The following is an 18206-nucleotide window of genomic DNA, read 5'->3' on the forward strand; positions in this document are numbered from 1 at the left end:
GCCTCCTCCTGGCGGCACTGGTGCTCCTGTGGGCGCGGGGGGCCCAGGGCCAGGGCAGCCCCCAGCGGGGCGCGATCCTGGGCATGAGGCTGGCGAGCTGCAACAAGTCGTGTGGGATGAACCCGGATGGCATCATCTTCGTGTCTGAGGGCAGCACAGTGAACCTGAGACTGTATGGCCAGAGCCTGGGCGACATCTCCAGCAACCTGATCTCCTTCACCGAGGTGGACGACACCGAGACCTCCCATAACTCCACCACCTGTCCAGAGCTCACCAAGGACCTGGTCGTTCAGCAGCTGGTCAATGTGAGTCGCGGGAACACGTCTGGGATGCTCGTGGTGCTCACCAAGTTCCTGCGGAGGAGCGAAAACATGAAGCTGTATGCATTGTGCACCCGGGCGCGGACTGATGGGCCCTGGGTCAGGTGGACCGACAAGGACTCGCTGCTGGTCATGATGGAGGAGCAGGGGAGGATCCTGCCCCTCTGGCTGCACATCCTTCTGGTCTTGGTGCTGCTGGTGTTTTCAGGCATATTCTCCGGCCTCAACCTGGGTCTCATGGCCCTGGACCCCATGGAGCTGCGCATCGTGCAGAACTGTGGCACTGAGAAAGAGAGAAAGTATGCCCGCAAGATTGAGCCCATCAGGCGGAAGGGCAACTACCTACTCTGCTCACTGCTGCTGGGGAACGTGCTGGTCAACACCTCCCTCACCATCCTCCTGGACAACCTCATCGGGTCTGGCCTCATGGCGGTGGCCTCTTCCACCATTGGCATTGTCATTTTTGGGGAGATCTTACCTCAGGCGCTGTGCTCCCGACACGGGCTGGCTGTGGGTGCCAACACCATTGTCCTCACCAAATTCTTCATGCTGCTCACTTTCCCCCTCAGTTTCCCCATTAGCGTGCTCCTGGATTTTGTCCTGGGTCAGGAGATCCGCACTGTTTACAATCGGGAAAAGCTGATGGAGATGTTGAAGGTGACAGAGCCCTATAATGACCTGGTGAAAGAGGAGCTGAATATGATCCAGGGGGCCCTGGAACTAAGGACCAAAACGGTGGAGGATATCATGACCCAGCTTCACGACTGCTTCATGATCCGCAATGATGCCATCCTGGACTTTAACACCATGTCGGAGATCATGGAGAGTGGCTACACACGCATTCCTGTGTTCGAAGGTGAGCGATCCAACATTGTGGATATTCTGTACGTCAAGGACTTGGCCTTCGTGGACCCTGATGACTGCACCCCCCTCAAGACCATCACCCGATTCTACAACCACCCAGTGCACTTTGTCTTCCACGATACCAAGCTGGACGCCATGCTGGAAGAGTTCAAGAAGGGTAAGGGATGTGTTGCTTGCGATTTACATGTCTGTGTGGTGCCTGTCATTCTCCTGTGTGTTTTGTGTCTGCAGATTTTAGCGTTTGTGTTGTGCTGACCCTTTGCCCATCACTTCCTTCACCTCTGAGGTGAATGGTACTAGGCACAGTTTCTAAGTGTTTGCTGACTGCAAGGTACTGTGCTTTGTGCTCTGGGTGAATCAAAGTGGGAAAAGACACACTTGCCCATTTGCCGGGACAGAGCAAGATCTCAGGGAGCAGGACAGAGCAAGGCCAGTGCCCAAAAAGAGGCCATCTCCAGATGGAGAGGCAGGATAGCCTGGGAAGGGGCTGGGCAGTGGTGGAAACTTTCACTGGGAGGGGGCATTGAAGATGGAGTGGTTTGGCATTCAAAGCAGAAGGAACCCACAGACAACTTGAGTGGAGAGAAGCCACAGATGTGCTTGTGGGACAGATGATGTAGCTGGCATGTTGGCCCCGCTGACCAGTGGTTTGTTGGGGAGAGGCTAGAGTGTCTGGGCTGTGGGTGGACAGTAAGTTTATTCCAGCTTTAGAACCCTGAAAGGTTTTCGAGTTGGGGAGTGATGTCACAGGAGTGCTGAGCCTACAGAAGCAAAACGGGGAGGTCTCCTCTGCCTCCGGCTCTGAACAATGCCAAATAATGCATTCCGCTATTCAGCAGAAGCAAGCAGATTAAGTTCGGTTATTGTTCTGTCTTTCCCAGGCGCCAGACATAAGCTTGCTCCTGTGGTCTGCGGGAGCTGTGCTGGCCTCACGCCACCTTGTGCTCTCTTCTCACGTGTGTTCTTGGCCAGTTCTCAGGTGCTTAGAGGTGCTTGGAGGGTTTGCTCCATCTGCAGCCTCAAAGCTGCAGCATGCACCCTTCCCTTCCTTCAATCCAAACTTTCCTCCCACCTCTGCCACCCAGAAGCCCTGCCTGCAGTAAACAAGCCAATTATGGAGGAAAAGCCTCCTGGGCTGCAGGAGATGAGGAGGCAGACTGGGCTCTCACTAGAAAGAAAGAGGGAGGTGGGGTGGTCCTAGCTTCTTCAGCTCAGTCCTGATCTTCCCATAGAAAAGCTGCTGAGGGTGAGGCTCAGGCAGAAGCCACTTTCTTTCCTTCTTTTTTGGGGGGTGGTGTGTGTGTGTGTGTGTGTGTGTGTGCGCGTGCGTGCGTGTGTGTGTGTGTGTGTGTGTGTGTGTGTGTGTGTGGTGATATTGGGGATTGAAACCAGGGCGTTCACATTGAGCTACATCCCCAGACCTTTTTAATTTTTTATTTTGAGACAGAGTCTCTCTAAGTCAGTAAGTTGCCCAGGCTGGACTCAAACTTGTGGTCTTCCTGCCTCAGCCTCCCAGAGTACTAGGATACAGGTGTGCACCATCACCATCACACTTCTGAACTGTAGTGTAGAGCAGGCTCAGGATCCTTTCTGGACCAGAGTGAAGGACAGTCTTGGAGTGGGTTAGGGAGGGTTGGAGTTAGTTTGGGGTTGAGGGTTTGAGGGTAAGGAGTTGGTTTGGCCAGGTTTGGTCTGAATAGATGCTGAGGTCCAGATCAGGGCAATATACCCTTCCTTGATAAGTTTGCCAGTTTGGATCTCAGCACCAGAGCTGGGGGTGATCCAAGGACTGTAAGCCCAAATAGGAGACAGCCAGGTTAAGGCCTTGCTGCAGAAACTGGTGGGACATGCCTGGGAGTACGCCTGGAAGACCTTGGGGTTGCGGACTGAGGGACTCAGTCCTCCTTGGGCATAGCTAGGGTGAAGGACCAGTGAGGAGTATGCCCACCTCACCCTCAGACCAGGACTCTGGACTCTTCTGCCTACTGGGGAACCTGCTGAGGACTCCCAGGGCAGCTTCCTCCTTCCTCCTTCCTCCTTGCTTCCACTTCTGTGGTCTTGGGGACTATCTTGGGTGTCAAACCCACCAGCCCAGAGGGATCCAGATCCACCCAGTGTGGACTGGCCTCACCCAGCATGGCTGAGATCATCTGGGGCTCAGCAGGGCCCAGGACTCATCTGGTGAAGAAGCACCTTTTTGTTGTGCTGGGAGAACAGCTCTCATTGCTTAGGCCAGAGCTCTGCAGATCCCAGTTCTCACCTCACCTTGGAGTGCAGGGATGCTCATGGGCTGAGCTGAGCCCTGCAGGATTGCCAGCAGTCCTGGGAAGAGCAGGCATGGTCAGCCTCAGGCCCTCCTTCCCTGCTTCCCAGAGTTATAAATTGCCACACCAGGTTCCTTCCAGAGTGTCCTTTCTGGGTCTTTGTACCTGGCATCTTCTTTCTATTCTGACACTACCCAGGTTGAGGCAAGCATGTTGGATACATCTGCAACTTACAAGATTTCTTTTACAAATTTTGTTGTTGCTGTTGTTTTGAGTCAGTGTCTTGCTCTGTAGTTCAGACTGGCCTTGGACTCATTATGTAGCCCAGGCTGGCCTTGAACTTATTATGTAGCCCAGGCTGGCCTTGAACTTTCAGTAATTTTCTTGCCTCAGCCTCTTGATTTAACAAGTTTAATGTTTGGAAGGCTTCCTTTTTTGTTAAGAAAAAACAATTGAGCCATGGATTTAGCTCAGTGGTGCCGCCACCTGTCTCACAAGCACAAGGTCCCAAGTTCGATCCCTGGTACCAAAAAAAAAAGAAAAGAAAAAAGAAAGAAAAACAATTGAACAAGGTCAGTATGGCCAGTGTGGTCAGCAGCAAGCACCAAAATTAGAGCTGCGGTGACTGATGGTTCTCTCTAGAACTCCCCACTTCCAGGTTGGCTAAGGGCGCTGAGCCCTTCTGCCAGGCTGCAGTTCTCTTTTCGGGTCCTTTTATCCTCCTTCCCCAGCCAGTATGATGAGCTCCTGAGGGTGGGAGCCCGGACTCAATGCCTGGCTGAGATGGGTCTTCCAGAAATGTTTATTGAAAAGGTGAATGAACCAGGGGGTGAATTCGTGACTATCTGGCAAGCCCAGAAGCCACCCTCTTCCTTGAACACACCAGGACATGCCCACCCATGGGCCCCAGCTGTTCTCTGCCCCAGAAGTCAGGGTACTCACCCTTTCCCCTTAATACTGGCTTCAGTATCACCTCAGTGGGGCCTTCCTGTCACTCTGTTTAAAATTGCAACTCCCAGCCAGGTCTGGTGGCGCAGGCCTGTAATCCCAGCAGTCTGGGAGGCAGAGGCAGGAGGATGGAAAGTTCAAGCCCAGCCTGAGCAATTTAGCAACATGGTGAGACCCTGTCTCAAAACAAAGAATAAAAAGGGTTGGGAATGTAGGTCAATGTGAAAGCCCTGGGTTAAATCCTCAGTACCACTAAAAAAGACAAAAAGGAAAAAAAGTAACAAAATAAAACCCCCCCCAGCCTCCATTCCTCTTGATTGTCCCATCTTCCCAGCCCCATGCTCATTTCTTAGTAGCATCTATCCGTAGGGTTGCTGATTGGCCATGTTGCTGTCTCCTCCCATCAAGAGGAGCTCAGGATGTCTCTGTGGCCCCTGATCTGCCTGTGGCACATAGTGCCAGTAAAACATCACTTTCAGCCGGGGAGCTGGAGTGACTGTGTCCTAAGGAGCCGCTGAGGAATAAAGAGATGATGTTGCTGTTATTGGGAGCCATGCACATTCAGGATGTGATCAGGATCCAGGGTGCCCTGCTTGGGTCCCTTTCCCCATGCCTCAGTTTCCCTGCGGTATGTGTCTGTGGCATCCCTCACTAAGGGGTGAGCTTTCCCCAGAACAAGGCAGGAGCCAAGGCCCCAGCTGCGGCTGCCTGCTGACTCCATGCATGCATGAGCCTCAGGCGCTGAGTGAGCTTCATGCCACTCATGGGAGGATGCCACGCCTGGTGCCCCCAGCCACATGGGGAGGTGCCAGCTTAGGAGGCCACTGAAGCTCCTGTCTGAACCTTGCCCTTCTGCCAAGGCCGTGCTGGGACTGTTTGCACGTGGTTTTGGGGTGTAGGCTATCCCACAGCTCGTGTCTGGAACAAGCATGCCCTGCTTTCTCAGAGGCCCGGTTCTCATTTGCCTCTGCTCCTGATGCCTTTGCAGACCCTGGAGCGAGGTCACAGTGAGCTTGCCCTGGACACTGTGCTTCTAGAGGTTGAGGCCCAGGCCTTGCATGGAACCCACTGTCCAACTTCCTGCCCCTCCTGAGCACTCAGCTCCTCTCCAACCAGTTTATCTTTCCCCATCCACCTCATAGCTGTCTACACTGCTTTGTGGAGCTCCATGGACACCCCACCCAACCAGAACGGGGTTTAAATTCCACCCAGCTTGATCACTGACCTAGGAGGTGACCTTGGCTGTTACTGCTCTTCTCAGCAAGCCTGTGGGATGTCATTTGGAGGGGTCAGAAGGCCAGAAATATTTTTATTAAAAACACCTCCCAGTCGGGTGTGGTGGTGCATGCCTGTAATCCCAGTACTCTAGGAGGCTGAGGCAGGAGGATCGCTGTGAGTTTGAGACCAGCCTGGGCTACATAATGATTTCCAGATGAGTCTTAACTACGAAGTAAGACCCTGTCTCAAAATAAAAAAAAAAAAGAGTTAATAAATAAATAAAATAAAGTTCAAGCCCAGCCTGGGCAGTTTAGCCACCAAGACCCTATTCAAAATTTAAAAAGTAATAATTATTTTAAAAAGGGGTTGGATATGTAGCTCAGTGCTAAGTCCTGGGTTCAACCCCCACTATCAAAAACAAAATAAAACAGCAAGCCGGGCATGGTGGCACATGCCTGTAATCCCAGCACTCAGGACGCTGAGGCAGGAGGGAGGCTGAGGCAGGAGGATCACTGAGTTCCAGACCAGGGCTACATAGTGAGTTCCAGGTCAGTCTCAGCTACATAGTGAGACCCTGTCTCAAAAACAACAACAAATACATAAAGCAAAACAGAAAAGCCTCTCTTAAGCCAGGCATGGTGGCACACATCTAACATCTATAAATCCTAGGACATGGACATGAGGCAGGAAGATTTCAAATTCAATCCCAGCCTGGTAGTTTAGCTGCTTATCGAGACCCTGCCTCAGAAAACAAACAGAAAACCCTCCCGCATTTCCATCTGCGCCAAGTCAGATTTTCCCACCTGCTCTATAAAGCCGAGGAAAATACACTGTGTGACTTTCGCATTCGTTTCTGGTTCCTGTCACCTCACACATCCCCGGTAGCTTGTGCTCCCACCCACCTGTCTTCTTCCTTGTTCCTCTGTTCAACACATGACTCCGCTTATGACAGCCTGTGTGTCAGACACTGCTGTCTGTTAGGAACAAAACGGTCCCATTCACAGGCTCACAGCCTCCCAAGCAACCAAGTCTGGGCCATGCAGGGGGCACAGACTGGATACAGTTGTCAAGGCAGGATAAGGTATAGAAGTCAGGGCCAGAAAGTGGCTTTTTGTTTTTTGGTACTAGGGATTGAACTCAGGACTTTGCGCTTGCAAGACAGGTGTGGCGCCACTGTACTAAATCCCCGGCCCAGAAAGTGGTTTTGAACACCACAGCTTTCTGGTCTGGGAATTTGGGTCCATGCTGTCATTGCCCCGCTTTGGGGAGAGGGGCAGTTTGGTTAGGGTGGAGGTCATAAGAACAGCATTACTTGCTTAGGGTCCTCTGGATGCCAGCACTTCTTACCCTTGAACCTGCCATTGGGCACATTCCACTAAAGGACACTGTTGAGCCCAGTGGGTCCGGGCTGTGGCCCGAGAACCTCTGTTTCTGATGGTTCCTGGCGGTGCTGCCTGTCCTGGACCACAGGAGCATGCAGACACAGACACCAGTATGGGTGAGAGAGGGAGGCCAGGACTGGGCTGAGAGCAAGGAGGGCCAGGGATGGGCTGAGGGTGCTGGTGCAGAAAAGCCTGCCAAGCACATCCTTGGGACAGTGAAGCCCGGGACAGCAAGGCGGCTGAAAGGTGTCCAGAAGCCACCCAAGACAGGTGTTTTTGAGAGTGACAGTGGCTGCCCACTGCTGGATGGCACTGGGCAGGGCAGAGGTCCCAGCAGGGCAGCTGGGGCGAGGGTAGGACCCTAGAGTGGGCCCATGTGTCCCTTGCTGGCACCACGCTGCATTCAGGTTGGTGCCCATTGAGGAACCAGGCTGCAGAGCAGTCTTACAGATCTCCTGGTGACAGACACGTCCCGCGACTGGGAGATGCCACCCTTCCTCTCCACCCTCTGGAAAGATACTTGGCACCCTGGGCTCCACTTTCCCAAAGCTGTGGCTTTTTAATTAGGGCAGCAGCTTCCATTTTCCCAACACCTCAGGTCAGGATGGGGCACGCTGGACAAAAGTGTCACCTGGAAAACTGGGGAGAGCTCAGGACCCCCAAAACCCCAACGATGTCCTACTGAATCTGTGGATAGTGGGAGGAGACCTTGAAAGGAAGCTTGTCTTGTCCCTAAAGTCCCAGGAGACATTGCAGTGAGGGGACATTTCAGCTGGGCATCAAGGGGGTCTAGATGTGGCCTGATCCACCTGCTGTTTTTGGACCAGAGCTGTCAGATAGGAAATGAGCACATTGATCCTTTGTACCAACTTTGGATAAAAGTGCCTCGGCCTATTGGGACTGCTTCTCAACCCTTTCTGGAGGGGTTTTTTGTGGCTGGCTTTTGTTGTTTTTATTTTGTTTTGTTTTGTTTGAGACAGGGTCTTGCTACATAGCCCAGGCCATCTTTGAACTCCCAGCAGTCCTCCTGCCTCAGCCTCCTGAGTGCTGGGATTACAGGCTGCACCACCACACTTGGCTTTCCAGAGGGGCCTGAGATACGATTACCTTCTCTCTGTCCGTCTTCCCCTCCCTGGTGCTATCATACAGATGAGCCTGGCATAGCGAATGCCTACTGTCTTCGGGCAGCAGGTAGCCCCCTGTGCCTGAGCTTGTTCCTGCCAGTGTCCAGGTCCTGTGGGCCAAGCTGGTGAACATGCTCATCACTCACACTCACTGGGTGCTGGTGTCCAGAAACTATGGGGAGAGTGCCCAGGAGGAAGGATGGGACCAGCTCTCTGCCACTATCCCAGTGCTTGAGCCTTGAGGCAGAACTTGCCCAGGATGTGAGGGTGGTAAGGTTTCCCCCAGTACCCACCTGGCCCTGGGTGAAGAGCGTGGTGGCAGCCACCCTTCATCCACACCTCCTATGCACTGACCCCTGCATCTCCTGTAGGGCACCATGGCCCTCGGGTGCTGCCCTGTGGAACAGGCCTGTCACATGTGTCCTCACACCTGGCCATGCCAGGCCAGCCTGGGTGGCGGGGTTTGAGGCAGACTGAAGGCCTCTGGCTCATTCCATGGCCTGTTACTTGACCCGGGCTTCTTACTTCAATTCCTGCTTTTCTTACTAGGTGATGTTTTCTTGTATTAGTCTTTTATTATTTTCTTCTTAGGCACAAAATAGAGGCAGCTCATTCCCAGAACTTTAGAAAGCATATACAAATCTAAACAAAACCAAGCCACAAACCTGTGACCAAGAAAGATAATAGTGATACTTTTTGCAGGAATTCACTTTCATTGTTTTGGTTTTACAAATCCTGCCACAAATAGCAGGATCAAAATCATCTTTTCCAGCCACGCTCTCTCCCTGGAGCCACCCTGGGGCCTGTCACAGTGGAGTCATTGTCTTGGGACAGTGCTGTAGCCTGTTCCCCAGACAGTTGAGATGGTTTTGCAGATCGCTGTCCTGATAAGCAGCAGCACCCTTTGCCATCCCTGGCACCTTTGGGAGCCACCTCTTCATTCATGCCATGCAGCTGAGCCCCAAGGCCAGGTATGCAGGGCCAGCCTGTTGCAACGGGGTTAAGCCTGGTGGTACCAGTGAGTCCCCAGAGGTTACCGTGCTGCAGGGCTGATTTCCTGTGACCTGGGCAAGGCTCTTGAAAGACTGGTTCCCCGGGCTCTTGGAATGCCTGGGCTCCAGCCAGCAGGCTGCCCGGAGCCTCCTCAGAAGGAGCAGCCCTTCCACCAGCCCCTGCCGGGTTCCTGAAGTCCATGGGCCACACCCATGGTTCACTCCCCTTGCAGCAGTGGGTAGGTACGGGTGTGGGTATGGATGCTGCACAGGAGGCTCACTGACACCCACGCACCCCACTCCCAGCTCCCCATATGCACAGATGGACCCTTGTGCTCACACTCCATGCCCCTCCCCACACGCACAGTCAGGGCCTCTCCCACACACTCACCCCTCCAGCATGCAGGTTCACACATGCACTGCACACACATGTGCTGCAGCCTGATGCCCTTCTTTGAGCTTCAGTCTGTCCCTCATCAAGCCTTCCTAAGAATTAGAAGTCATATTGATTGATTCATTAATTGATTTTTTTTTTTTTGAGGCAGGGTCTCATTGTATAGCTCAGGCTGGTCTTGAACTCACAGTGATCATCCTGCCTCAGCCTCCAGAGGACTGGGATTACAGGAATAAGGCACCATGCCCAGCTCGTTGATTTTTTTGAGACAGGTTCTCCACATGTAGTTCATGGTGGCCAACTCACTGTGTAGCTCAGGCTGGCTTCAAACTCATGATCCTCCTGCTACAGCCTTAAGAGTGGTGGGGTTACAGGTGTACACCACCACACCTGGCATGACTCAGTTTAAAAAACAAGTCAATGGTGGCGGGGGTTTAGGTCAGTGGCAAGGTCCTGAGTTCGATCCCCAGTAACAAACAAAACAAAACAAAAAAAACAAGCCAATGCTTGTGCAGCGGAACGTTTAAATTAGTCACTGAATCTTGGCCTCAAAAATATTTCTCCTCTGTGGCTGGTGACTCACCCCTCCACTTGGTGACAGTGCCCACTCTGAGTGCTGTGGGAGGGCTGAAAAAAGTCAGGCATGCAGGGCATTTAGCTGTGTCCTGAAACGCGGTCACACAGTAGATACTAGCTGCTGTAACAGTTGCCATTGTTATTGTCCACAAGGTGCTCCAGTTGGCACGGACTCCAACTCATGGCACTCAGTTCTCTGGTGGCTGCAGTGGCAGGCAGCCCTTCTGTCCTGCTGTGTGAGGTTAGAGATAGCGGACAGTTGAGCCCCCTGCAGAGTGACTGCTAAATCACATCCTATCTTATCTGGAGCCTGGTGCTCATTTGTAAGGCTAACAAACCACAGCTTGTGGAAACGAGGGAAGAGAAACTCTCATGTAATCATTTTCTCCTGTAGATGGGAAACCATTGCCAGCATGGTCCTGTGCTGACCATAGGAGCAGAGTGTCAGGCAGGTTGCTGAGGACACGGGGCTGGGACAGAGCGGCCCCAGCACCAGCACCCATTACTTGGGGACTCGGGGTTGATTTGTTTGTTCCAGTGTTCACCAGCCCTGGCTCCTTCCTGAGGATCTCAGCAGAGGGGAAGGAAGAGAGAGAGGAGGATACCAGGGGTGACCCCTGTGGAGTCCCCAGAAAAGCCCCAGCCCCAGAACAAAAATGCTTTCTTTTTCTGCTCCTGTCTGGCGGTGAATCCTGTTGGGACTGTGCCCCACGTTCCATACACAGTGTCCTGTGGAAGGACACTTTCGTCCCTTTGTGACACACCTGCTCACGTATGTTGTCCACTTCCTAAGGACCACCTGCCTTCTCCTTAATGCTGTCTAAGAATTCTTCAAACACCTAGTGTGAACTCATTATCAGACAGAAGTATTGTGGACCTATTCTATTCTGGATTTCTTCTTCTATCTCCTTTTTTTTTTGGAATTGGACATTTAAATAGCTTTAGTTTTTAAATTTACTTTGTGTGTGTGTGTGTGTGTGTGTGTGTGTGTGTGTGTGTGTGTGTAACGGAGTCTTGCTCTGTAGTTCAGGCTGTCCCTGAACTCACAGCGATCCTCCTGCCTCAGCCTCCCAAGTGCTGGGTATCTTTCTTATTTAGAAGTGTAATCCTTTACGAATTTATCTTTTTTAAGAATGTGAGTTAGAGGTTAAGTTTCTCTTTAAAAAAATGTGGGTCACTATGTTCCTTATTCCACCCTGCAGTGTTCTTCCTTTCTTACTTTTAACTGTCCCACATGCTCTGTAAAGCACATTTTTTTCCTACCTTTAATAAATATAAAGCCTCTCTTAAAAAAAAAAAATGCAGCTCTGCAACAAGCAGGTTCCACTTCCTGAAGAGACCTTTTTCTCACTGAATGTGGTGAGTGCCTACACCTGTCCCCAGATTTTGTTCTATGGGTCTTTTGATTTTTCCCTACTAAAAGACCATGTTGATATAATCACAGCTTTAAAATAAGTTGATATCTGTTAATATTAAGTAAGCCTTTTGTTCTGGCTTAAGACTGCCTTGGTTTTTCTTAGCTTTTTACCTGGGAATTTTATGGAATTGTACTTGAAAACTTGATTTTTTTTTTTTTCATTTGTTTTGGTTTTTGGTTTTTGGTTTTTTTGAGATAGGGTCTTGCTGTGTACTTCAGGCTGGGCTTGAACTCATAATGTAGCCCAGGCTGGCCTCGAACTTGCAGCAATCCTCCTGCCTCAGCCTCCTGGGACTACAGGCATGCACCACTATGCCCAGCTTGGCTTAGTTTTTTTTTGTGGGGGAGCTGATGGAATCAGAGCTTTGGGCAGGCCAGTCAAGTGCTATGCTGCTGAGCCTCGTGCCCAGCCCCGGGACTTGCTTTATAATAATGTATCTTCCAAGCTACAAGCATGTTACCTCTTCAGTGGTTCATATCTTCATTACTTCTTTCAATAATATTTTAGAGTTTTCTGTGGAGAAGTTGAATACATTTTTTATACTTATTCCTAGGTATTTAGTGATTTTATATATTCTTTTCAAACTTTTCAAATTAATCAGTTTATTAATTTATTCATTTGGTACTGGGGTTTGAATCCAGGGCCTTTACACTGAGGTATATCCTGGGTTCTTTTTATTATATGTTTGTTTTGGTTTTTTGAGACAGGGATTTGCTGCATAGTCTAAGCTGGCCTTGAACTCACTATGTAGTCCAGGTTGGCCTTGGATTTGTGAAATCCTCCTGTCTCAGTCTCCTGAGTGGTATGATTACAGGCACCTGGCACCTCTCCCAGCTTTTATTTTACTTTTAAAATTTGAGACAGAATCTCACTAAGTTGTCTGGGCTAGGATTGAACTTTTGATCCTCCTGCTCACCTTCCCAGGGTGTACTACCACACCTGGTTTGATAATTTGATTTGACTCATTATATGATACTGGGGATTGAACCCAGGGCCTCATGCATGTTAGACAAGCACTATACTGAGCTTTACCCCTCAATGTATTTTATTTTGAGACAGAGTCTCACTGAGTTGCTCAGGATGACCTCCAACTTGCAATCTACCTGCCTCAGCCTCCCTAGTAGCTAGGATTTCATGTGCACCACTGCACAGTTTATTTGCTGATTTTATTCATTTATTCTTTTTGATTTTTTGAAACAAGGTCTCACTGTGTAGTTCAGACTGGCCTAGAATTCACTATGGAGCATAGGCTGGCCTTGAATTCTCAGTGATCCTCCTGCCTCAGCCTCCGAGTGCTAGCATTACAGCTTTGTGCCACCAAGCCTGGCCTCTTTGTTAATTTCAAATGAATCTTTAAATTTCATGGAAAATTTTAAATTTTCTGTGGAGCTAGACATGGTGGCCCATGCCTGTAATCCCAGCATTTGACACTCAAGAGGTTAAGGCAGGACAATTTGAGAGTTCAAGGCCAGCCTGAACTATACAGTGAGATCTTGTCTTAAAAATCAACAAGCAAACAAACAACAACAAAAACTTGATTTCCCAAATGTCTGCTCTGCCCAGTGCCATTTCCACCCAGCGAGTTGTGCTTGGGTGAATTCACTTGTAGCAGAAACTTCGGGCTTCAGGGCTTTGTCTTCCACAGCACTTGGCATGTGGACCACAGCAGGGTTCCCTTCACCTGTGCACTTCTGAGCAGTCAGAGAGAAACTTGGGGGCCCACTCAGGTTTTCTTTGAGGTGCTGGGGCTCAAACCAGGCCTCATGCCTAGTAGGAAGGGGCTGACCCCTGGGATACACTGCCAGCCCTAGCAATTCACAGAATTTAGGCACATGCTACACTATGATTAGGGTTTTATTTTGCCAATACACACAGGACGGGCCCTGGAGGGTCCTAGAGGCCTTCTGGTTCCCATTGTGGGCCACCTCTCCCTCCGGGGACGAGTTCTTAACCAAGCTTCATGGTGAGTGGGTCGCTGTCTGAGAGATGAACCCTACCCTCAGCCCCTCCTGTCCTGTGGTCATAAGTGTCCAGTCTTCCTGGTCACCGGCCCTGGTCCTGAAACCACATAGGAGCCTGCTGGGCCACCTCAGGAACATAACAAAGCACTCTGTTCCCCAGGACACTCCAGGGTTTTGAATTCTGTGCCAGGAGCCAGGGTCAAAGCACACCTGGGTGTGGTGGCTCACACCTATGATCCCAGTGCTTGGGAGGCTGAGGCAGGAGCATCACGATAAGTTCAAGGTCAACCTGAACTACAAAGTGAGACCCTGTCTCAAAAAAACCAACCAAACAAACAAAACCAGATATGTTCTTCATTATACCATACAGCATAAAAAAGTAAAACTAATTTTGTGTATTAGCCTATTTTAGATAAACATAATGGTAACATTCATCATAGGGAATTTGTACCTGTACATTATATGTCTTGTTTCTTCTTTTTTTTCTATTCCCCTCCCCTCCCTTTGACTCTTCTTCCCCTCTTGGTGTAAATTCTAATTATTCTTACTTTATATTATTTTGGATTTTCTGCATATATGATTCTGTTGCCTATGAATGATGGCATTTTTATTTACTCTCTGATAAAACTTTTACTTTTTTTACTTGGTGACACTGGGAATTGAAACCAGGAGCTCTGCACTGAGCTACATTCTCAGCTCCCCTGCCACATTTTTAAAAAATATATCTTGAGACAGAGTCTTGCTATGTAGTTCAGTCTGCCCTTGAATTCACTGTGTAGCCCAGGCTGGCCTTGAACTCACTGTGATCCTCCTGCCTCAGCCTCCTGACAGTTGGGATTACAGGTATGTGCCACTATGCCTGGCCCTTTTTAATTGTTTTGAGACAGGGTCTAACTAACTCCTTAAGTTGCCTAGGCTGGGTTTGAACTTGAAATCCTCCTGCTTCAGCCTCCTGGAGTACTGGGATTACAAGTGTGTGCCACCACACCTGGTTTAAACCTTCTACATATTCTGTTTTGTTCTTACCTTCTTTTTCTACATGGGGACAGCTAGAATCATGTTGAACTGTGGTCATGGGCATCCCTGGCCTGAGGGAAGGCTTTCAAAACCTATCCTGAAGGGTGAAGCTGTAGCGCAGTGGTAGAGGGTTTGCCTCTCGTGCTGGTGGGCCTGGGTTTGATCCCAATCACAGAAATAAAAATAAAACAAAAAGAAGCTGGACATTGTGGTGTATGCCTATGATCCTGGCACTCTGGGAGGCTGAGGATTGAGAATTGCAAATCTGAGCCCAGCCTGAGCAATTTAGTGACTTATTTAGCAAGAACCTGTCTCCAAAAATAAAAAGGCCGAGATTGAGGCTCAGTGCAGAGGTGCAGGGTTCAATCCCCAGTAGAGAGAAGCAAGCCAGCCAGCCTGATGAGTACATATGATTCTACTTAGTTTTTGTTTGTTTGTAGATTCCCTTTATCAGTCAAAGAAATACCTCTGTCCCTAATTTTCTAAGGGTTTTTTTTGTGTGGTTTTTTTTTTTTTTTTTTTTTTTTTTTTGGAGACAGGGTCTTACTTTGTAGTTCTGGCTGGACTTGAACTATGTAGCCCATGTTGACCTCAAACTCACTGTGATTCTCCTTCCCTGGCCTCCCAAGTGTTGGGATTACAGGCATGCACCACTATGCCCGGCTGTTGCTGAGTTTTCATAATGAATATATGTTGAATTTTACCAATTTTTTTCTTTTTGGTATTGCTGAAATGATGAAATAATTCATCTCCTTTATTAGGAAATATACTTATTTTATTTGTTGCATAACTGGAGTAAACCTTACTTGTGATTTATTATCCTTTTAACACATCACTGTATTTAATTAGCTAATATCTTTATTAAGAATTTCAGCACCTATATTAATGAGAGAGATTATCTATAATTGTTTTCCGGCTATTATGTCATCAGTTTTTTAATCGCAGGAAGAATAATTGTATAATAATTAAGTCTTTTCATTCCTGTATTTAATATCCCAGTTTAGTTGAGCAAGTTTAAACACATCAAATAATACTCTGTCCTCTTTTCCCCTCCCAGTCCCTCTGTCTAACAGCCATACAACCCTCTACCATCTTCTCCACTGCCACCATAGCTTTTCCTCTTTCATAGATTTTAAGATCAAGATCTAGTGTGCTTTTTTTTCTTTTTTCTTTTTTGGTACTGGGGATTGAACTTGGGTCCTTGCGCTTGCAAGGCTAGTATGATTTTAATTGTGTGTAAACATCTGCAAGTGGAATGTCATTACTAGGATCTAACCAAGGGAAGAAAAATGCCAGTTTTCGTTTAATTTATCTGTGTCTGGTATAGATTGAGGAGGAGTGGGTTAGTTAAGTTGGGTGTGGTGGCAAATACCTGTAACACCAGCGCTCAGAAGGCTGAAGCAGGAGGGTCCCAGTGAATTCGAGGCCAGCCTGGGATACCAAGTAAGAGCCTGTCTCAAAAAAGAAGTATTAGGTTAGTTCAGCAGAAAGCTACTTCCAGGCCCCACGTAGTTGGGTTCCCACAAAGTCCTGAGCAGAATTTCCTGTGAAGTTTTCATGACTGATGTGGCACCTGTGCCTCATTGATGGTGGTCCAGCGTGTGCATTGGTTTGCCCATGGGTTATTAGCTGGTGGCACAGAGAGGTCCAAAGAGCAGGCACCCATTCTAGGAGAGGAGGCTCGGGCTCAGGATGGAAAGGGAGAAGAAGGTTGCTGGCCTTGGCCAGTGTCAGAGGAGGCTGGTGGCACTGACACTCCCAGGCTGCTCCTTGGGCCCCCTGGCCACCCCTTCTCCCTTCCTGTAGAGGAAGCCTGTGCCAGACTCTGGGTCGTGGCCAGGTCCGCCTGCGGCAGGGTGCGCCCCTCACACTTCCACTTCATTTCCCTCTGCGTGGCACACGCTTCAGTGCTGTCCTTATCGTCTCTCGCCTGTGCCTCTTGATCCCTGATTCATGCTAAGTACTGCTGTTGTCTTCCACTGGTGTCCTCCAGGGTATATTAGGTCTCAACCGATTCAGTAGGTAATTTCAGAAACTGTTTGTTTGTTTGCTTGCTTGAGACAAGGTCTCCATATGCAGTTCAGGCTGACCTTGAGCTTACTGTGTAGCTGGGCTACAGTCCTCCTGCCTCAGCCTCCCTAGTACTGAGATTATGACCATGCACTGTCACGCCTACCCAGAAGCTTCTAAAAGAATCTTTCCTTTGATCCCTGTCTCAGTGACAGGAAGATATAGTCAAACTCGAATACATGAAGATTTCCATGGGCAGAAAGAGGGAGGGCACAGGTTAAGAGCTGATGGCGCCTGAGATTGTTCATGTGGTACATAATGAAATAGGAGGTTGCTCCATTTTTTAAAGTGCTTTTAGGCTAGGGATGGAGCTCAAGGTGGAATGCTTTCCCAACGTTCCTGAGGCCCAGGGTTCAATCTCCAGTGCTGCAAAAGAAAAAGAACCAAAAACAAAACTTTTATAGCTGGGTGGTGCACACCTGTAATCCCAGCACTCAGCAGGCTGAGGCAGAAAGGAGCGACATGAGTTTGAGGCCAGCCCAGGCTACAGAGTGGGTTTAAGTCTAGCCTGGAATATATAGCAAGATCCTGTCTCAGAAAACGTAAAGACAGACATACAAAAATCCAAAAAACTTTTTAATGTCCTGGAAAAATACAAAGAATGTGAAATATTTAAGAAACAGGACTGTCTAGGTGATGATCTAATCCATGGTAGGAATATGACACAATTTTACATGTGCATTTTTACTTTAAGACTCCAAAAGTCCTCAGAGTTAATAGTGGTTATCTTTTGTAAGGCAGGGTTATATATATATGGCAAATATCCATACTGTTATTATAAGGTGTCATCAGTTTTTCTTAATGGCAGAAAAAATAATTGTCAGCCCCCCTTTTTTTATTTTTTTTCTTTCCCCCCCCACTTCTTTTTGTTGTGAGGGGTTGAACCCAGGTCTCTCCTGTTCCAAACTTGTGCCCTACAACTGAGCTATACTCACAGTGGGGCAGGATTACAAATGATCTTCATTTCCTTCCTTCTACTTTTATTGCCAGTGTTGAAAAAAAGTCATATAAAAACTAGTAACATGTAAAAATAAAATTAAAAGGAAACTGGGGAGATTAGTGTGCTGGGGAGTTGACCTTAAAGAAATCTGTATATTTTTTAAAAGCCATGGTTATATTGTTCTGCTTTTCTGAAAAGTGTTCTTTTGGGATGCACATTAAAATATTAAATATTTGCAGGTATCATTCACAGTTATGTTGTCAGATAAAATCTGAGCTTTGCTTCAAAATGAGCCTGTGGAGTGAGTGGAGTGAAGAGCAAAATAGATTGGCAGGAGGTGTGGATTACTAACCTAAGGCGACAAGGGTGTAATTACCTGATCCCTCTGCCTTCACACAGGCTTGGTGTTTCCCATGCTAAGAGGAGTAAAGAAGCTCACTGAGCCTTCAGAGGAGAGCTGTTCCCCCCATCTTGGGAAGGACCGGCCTCAGTGTCCCCGTAATCCTTTCGTCAACTTCTCAGAGCCTGGGGTGTCAGGGTAGCAGGATCCTGTTGGGGGAAGAAGTCTCAGCTCCATGCCCCTCATGTGAGGTTGGCTGTGGTTCTCTGTTAGGGCTGCAGGGCATTCTCCTGGGGACACCTCGCCTGCATAGACTGGTTGCCTGGGAGAGGCGGACCATGATGGGGCCATGGATGAGGACAAAGACTGTGGGAGGGG

At 48.9% G+C, this 18206-nt stretch overlaps 1 protein-coding gene across 1 annotated transcript in view; it reads left to right on the forward strand.

Moving 5' to 3' along the window:
* Nucleotides 1-6: 6 nt before the first annotated feature.
* Cnnm4 (cyclin and CBS domain divalent metal cation transport mediator 4) overlaps nucleotides 7-18206 on the forward strand; it is a 38697-nt gene continuing 20497 nt past the window's right edge. The window contains exon 1 of the mRNA XM_033761707.1: nucleotides 7-1341. Coding sequence (XP_033617598.1) covers nucleotides 84-1341 — 1258 coding nt within the window. The 5' untranslated portion in view covers nucleotides 7-83. The remainder of the gene's footprint in view (nucleotides 1342-18206) is intronic.

Source organism: Fukomys damarensis, unplaced genomic scaffold (assembly GCF_012274545.1).
Source record: "Fukomys damarensis isolate Sample0158 unplaced genomic scaffold, DMR_v1.0_HiC HiC_scaffold_9, whole genome shotgun sequence".
Taxonomy (NCBI): domain Eukaryota; kingdom Metazoa; phylum Chordata; class Mammalia; order Rodentia; family Bathyergidae; genus Fukomys; species Fukomys damarensis.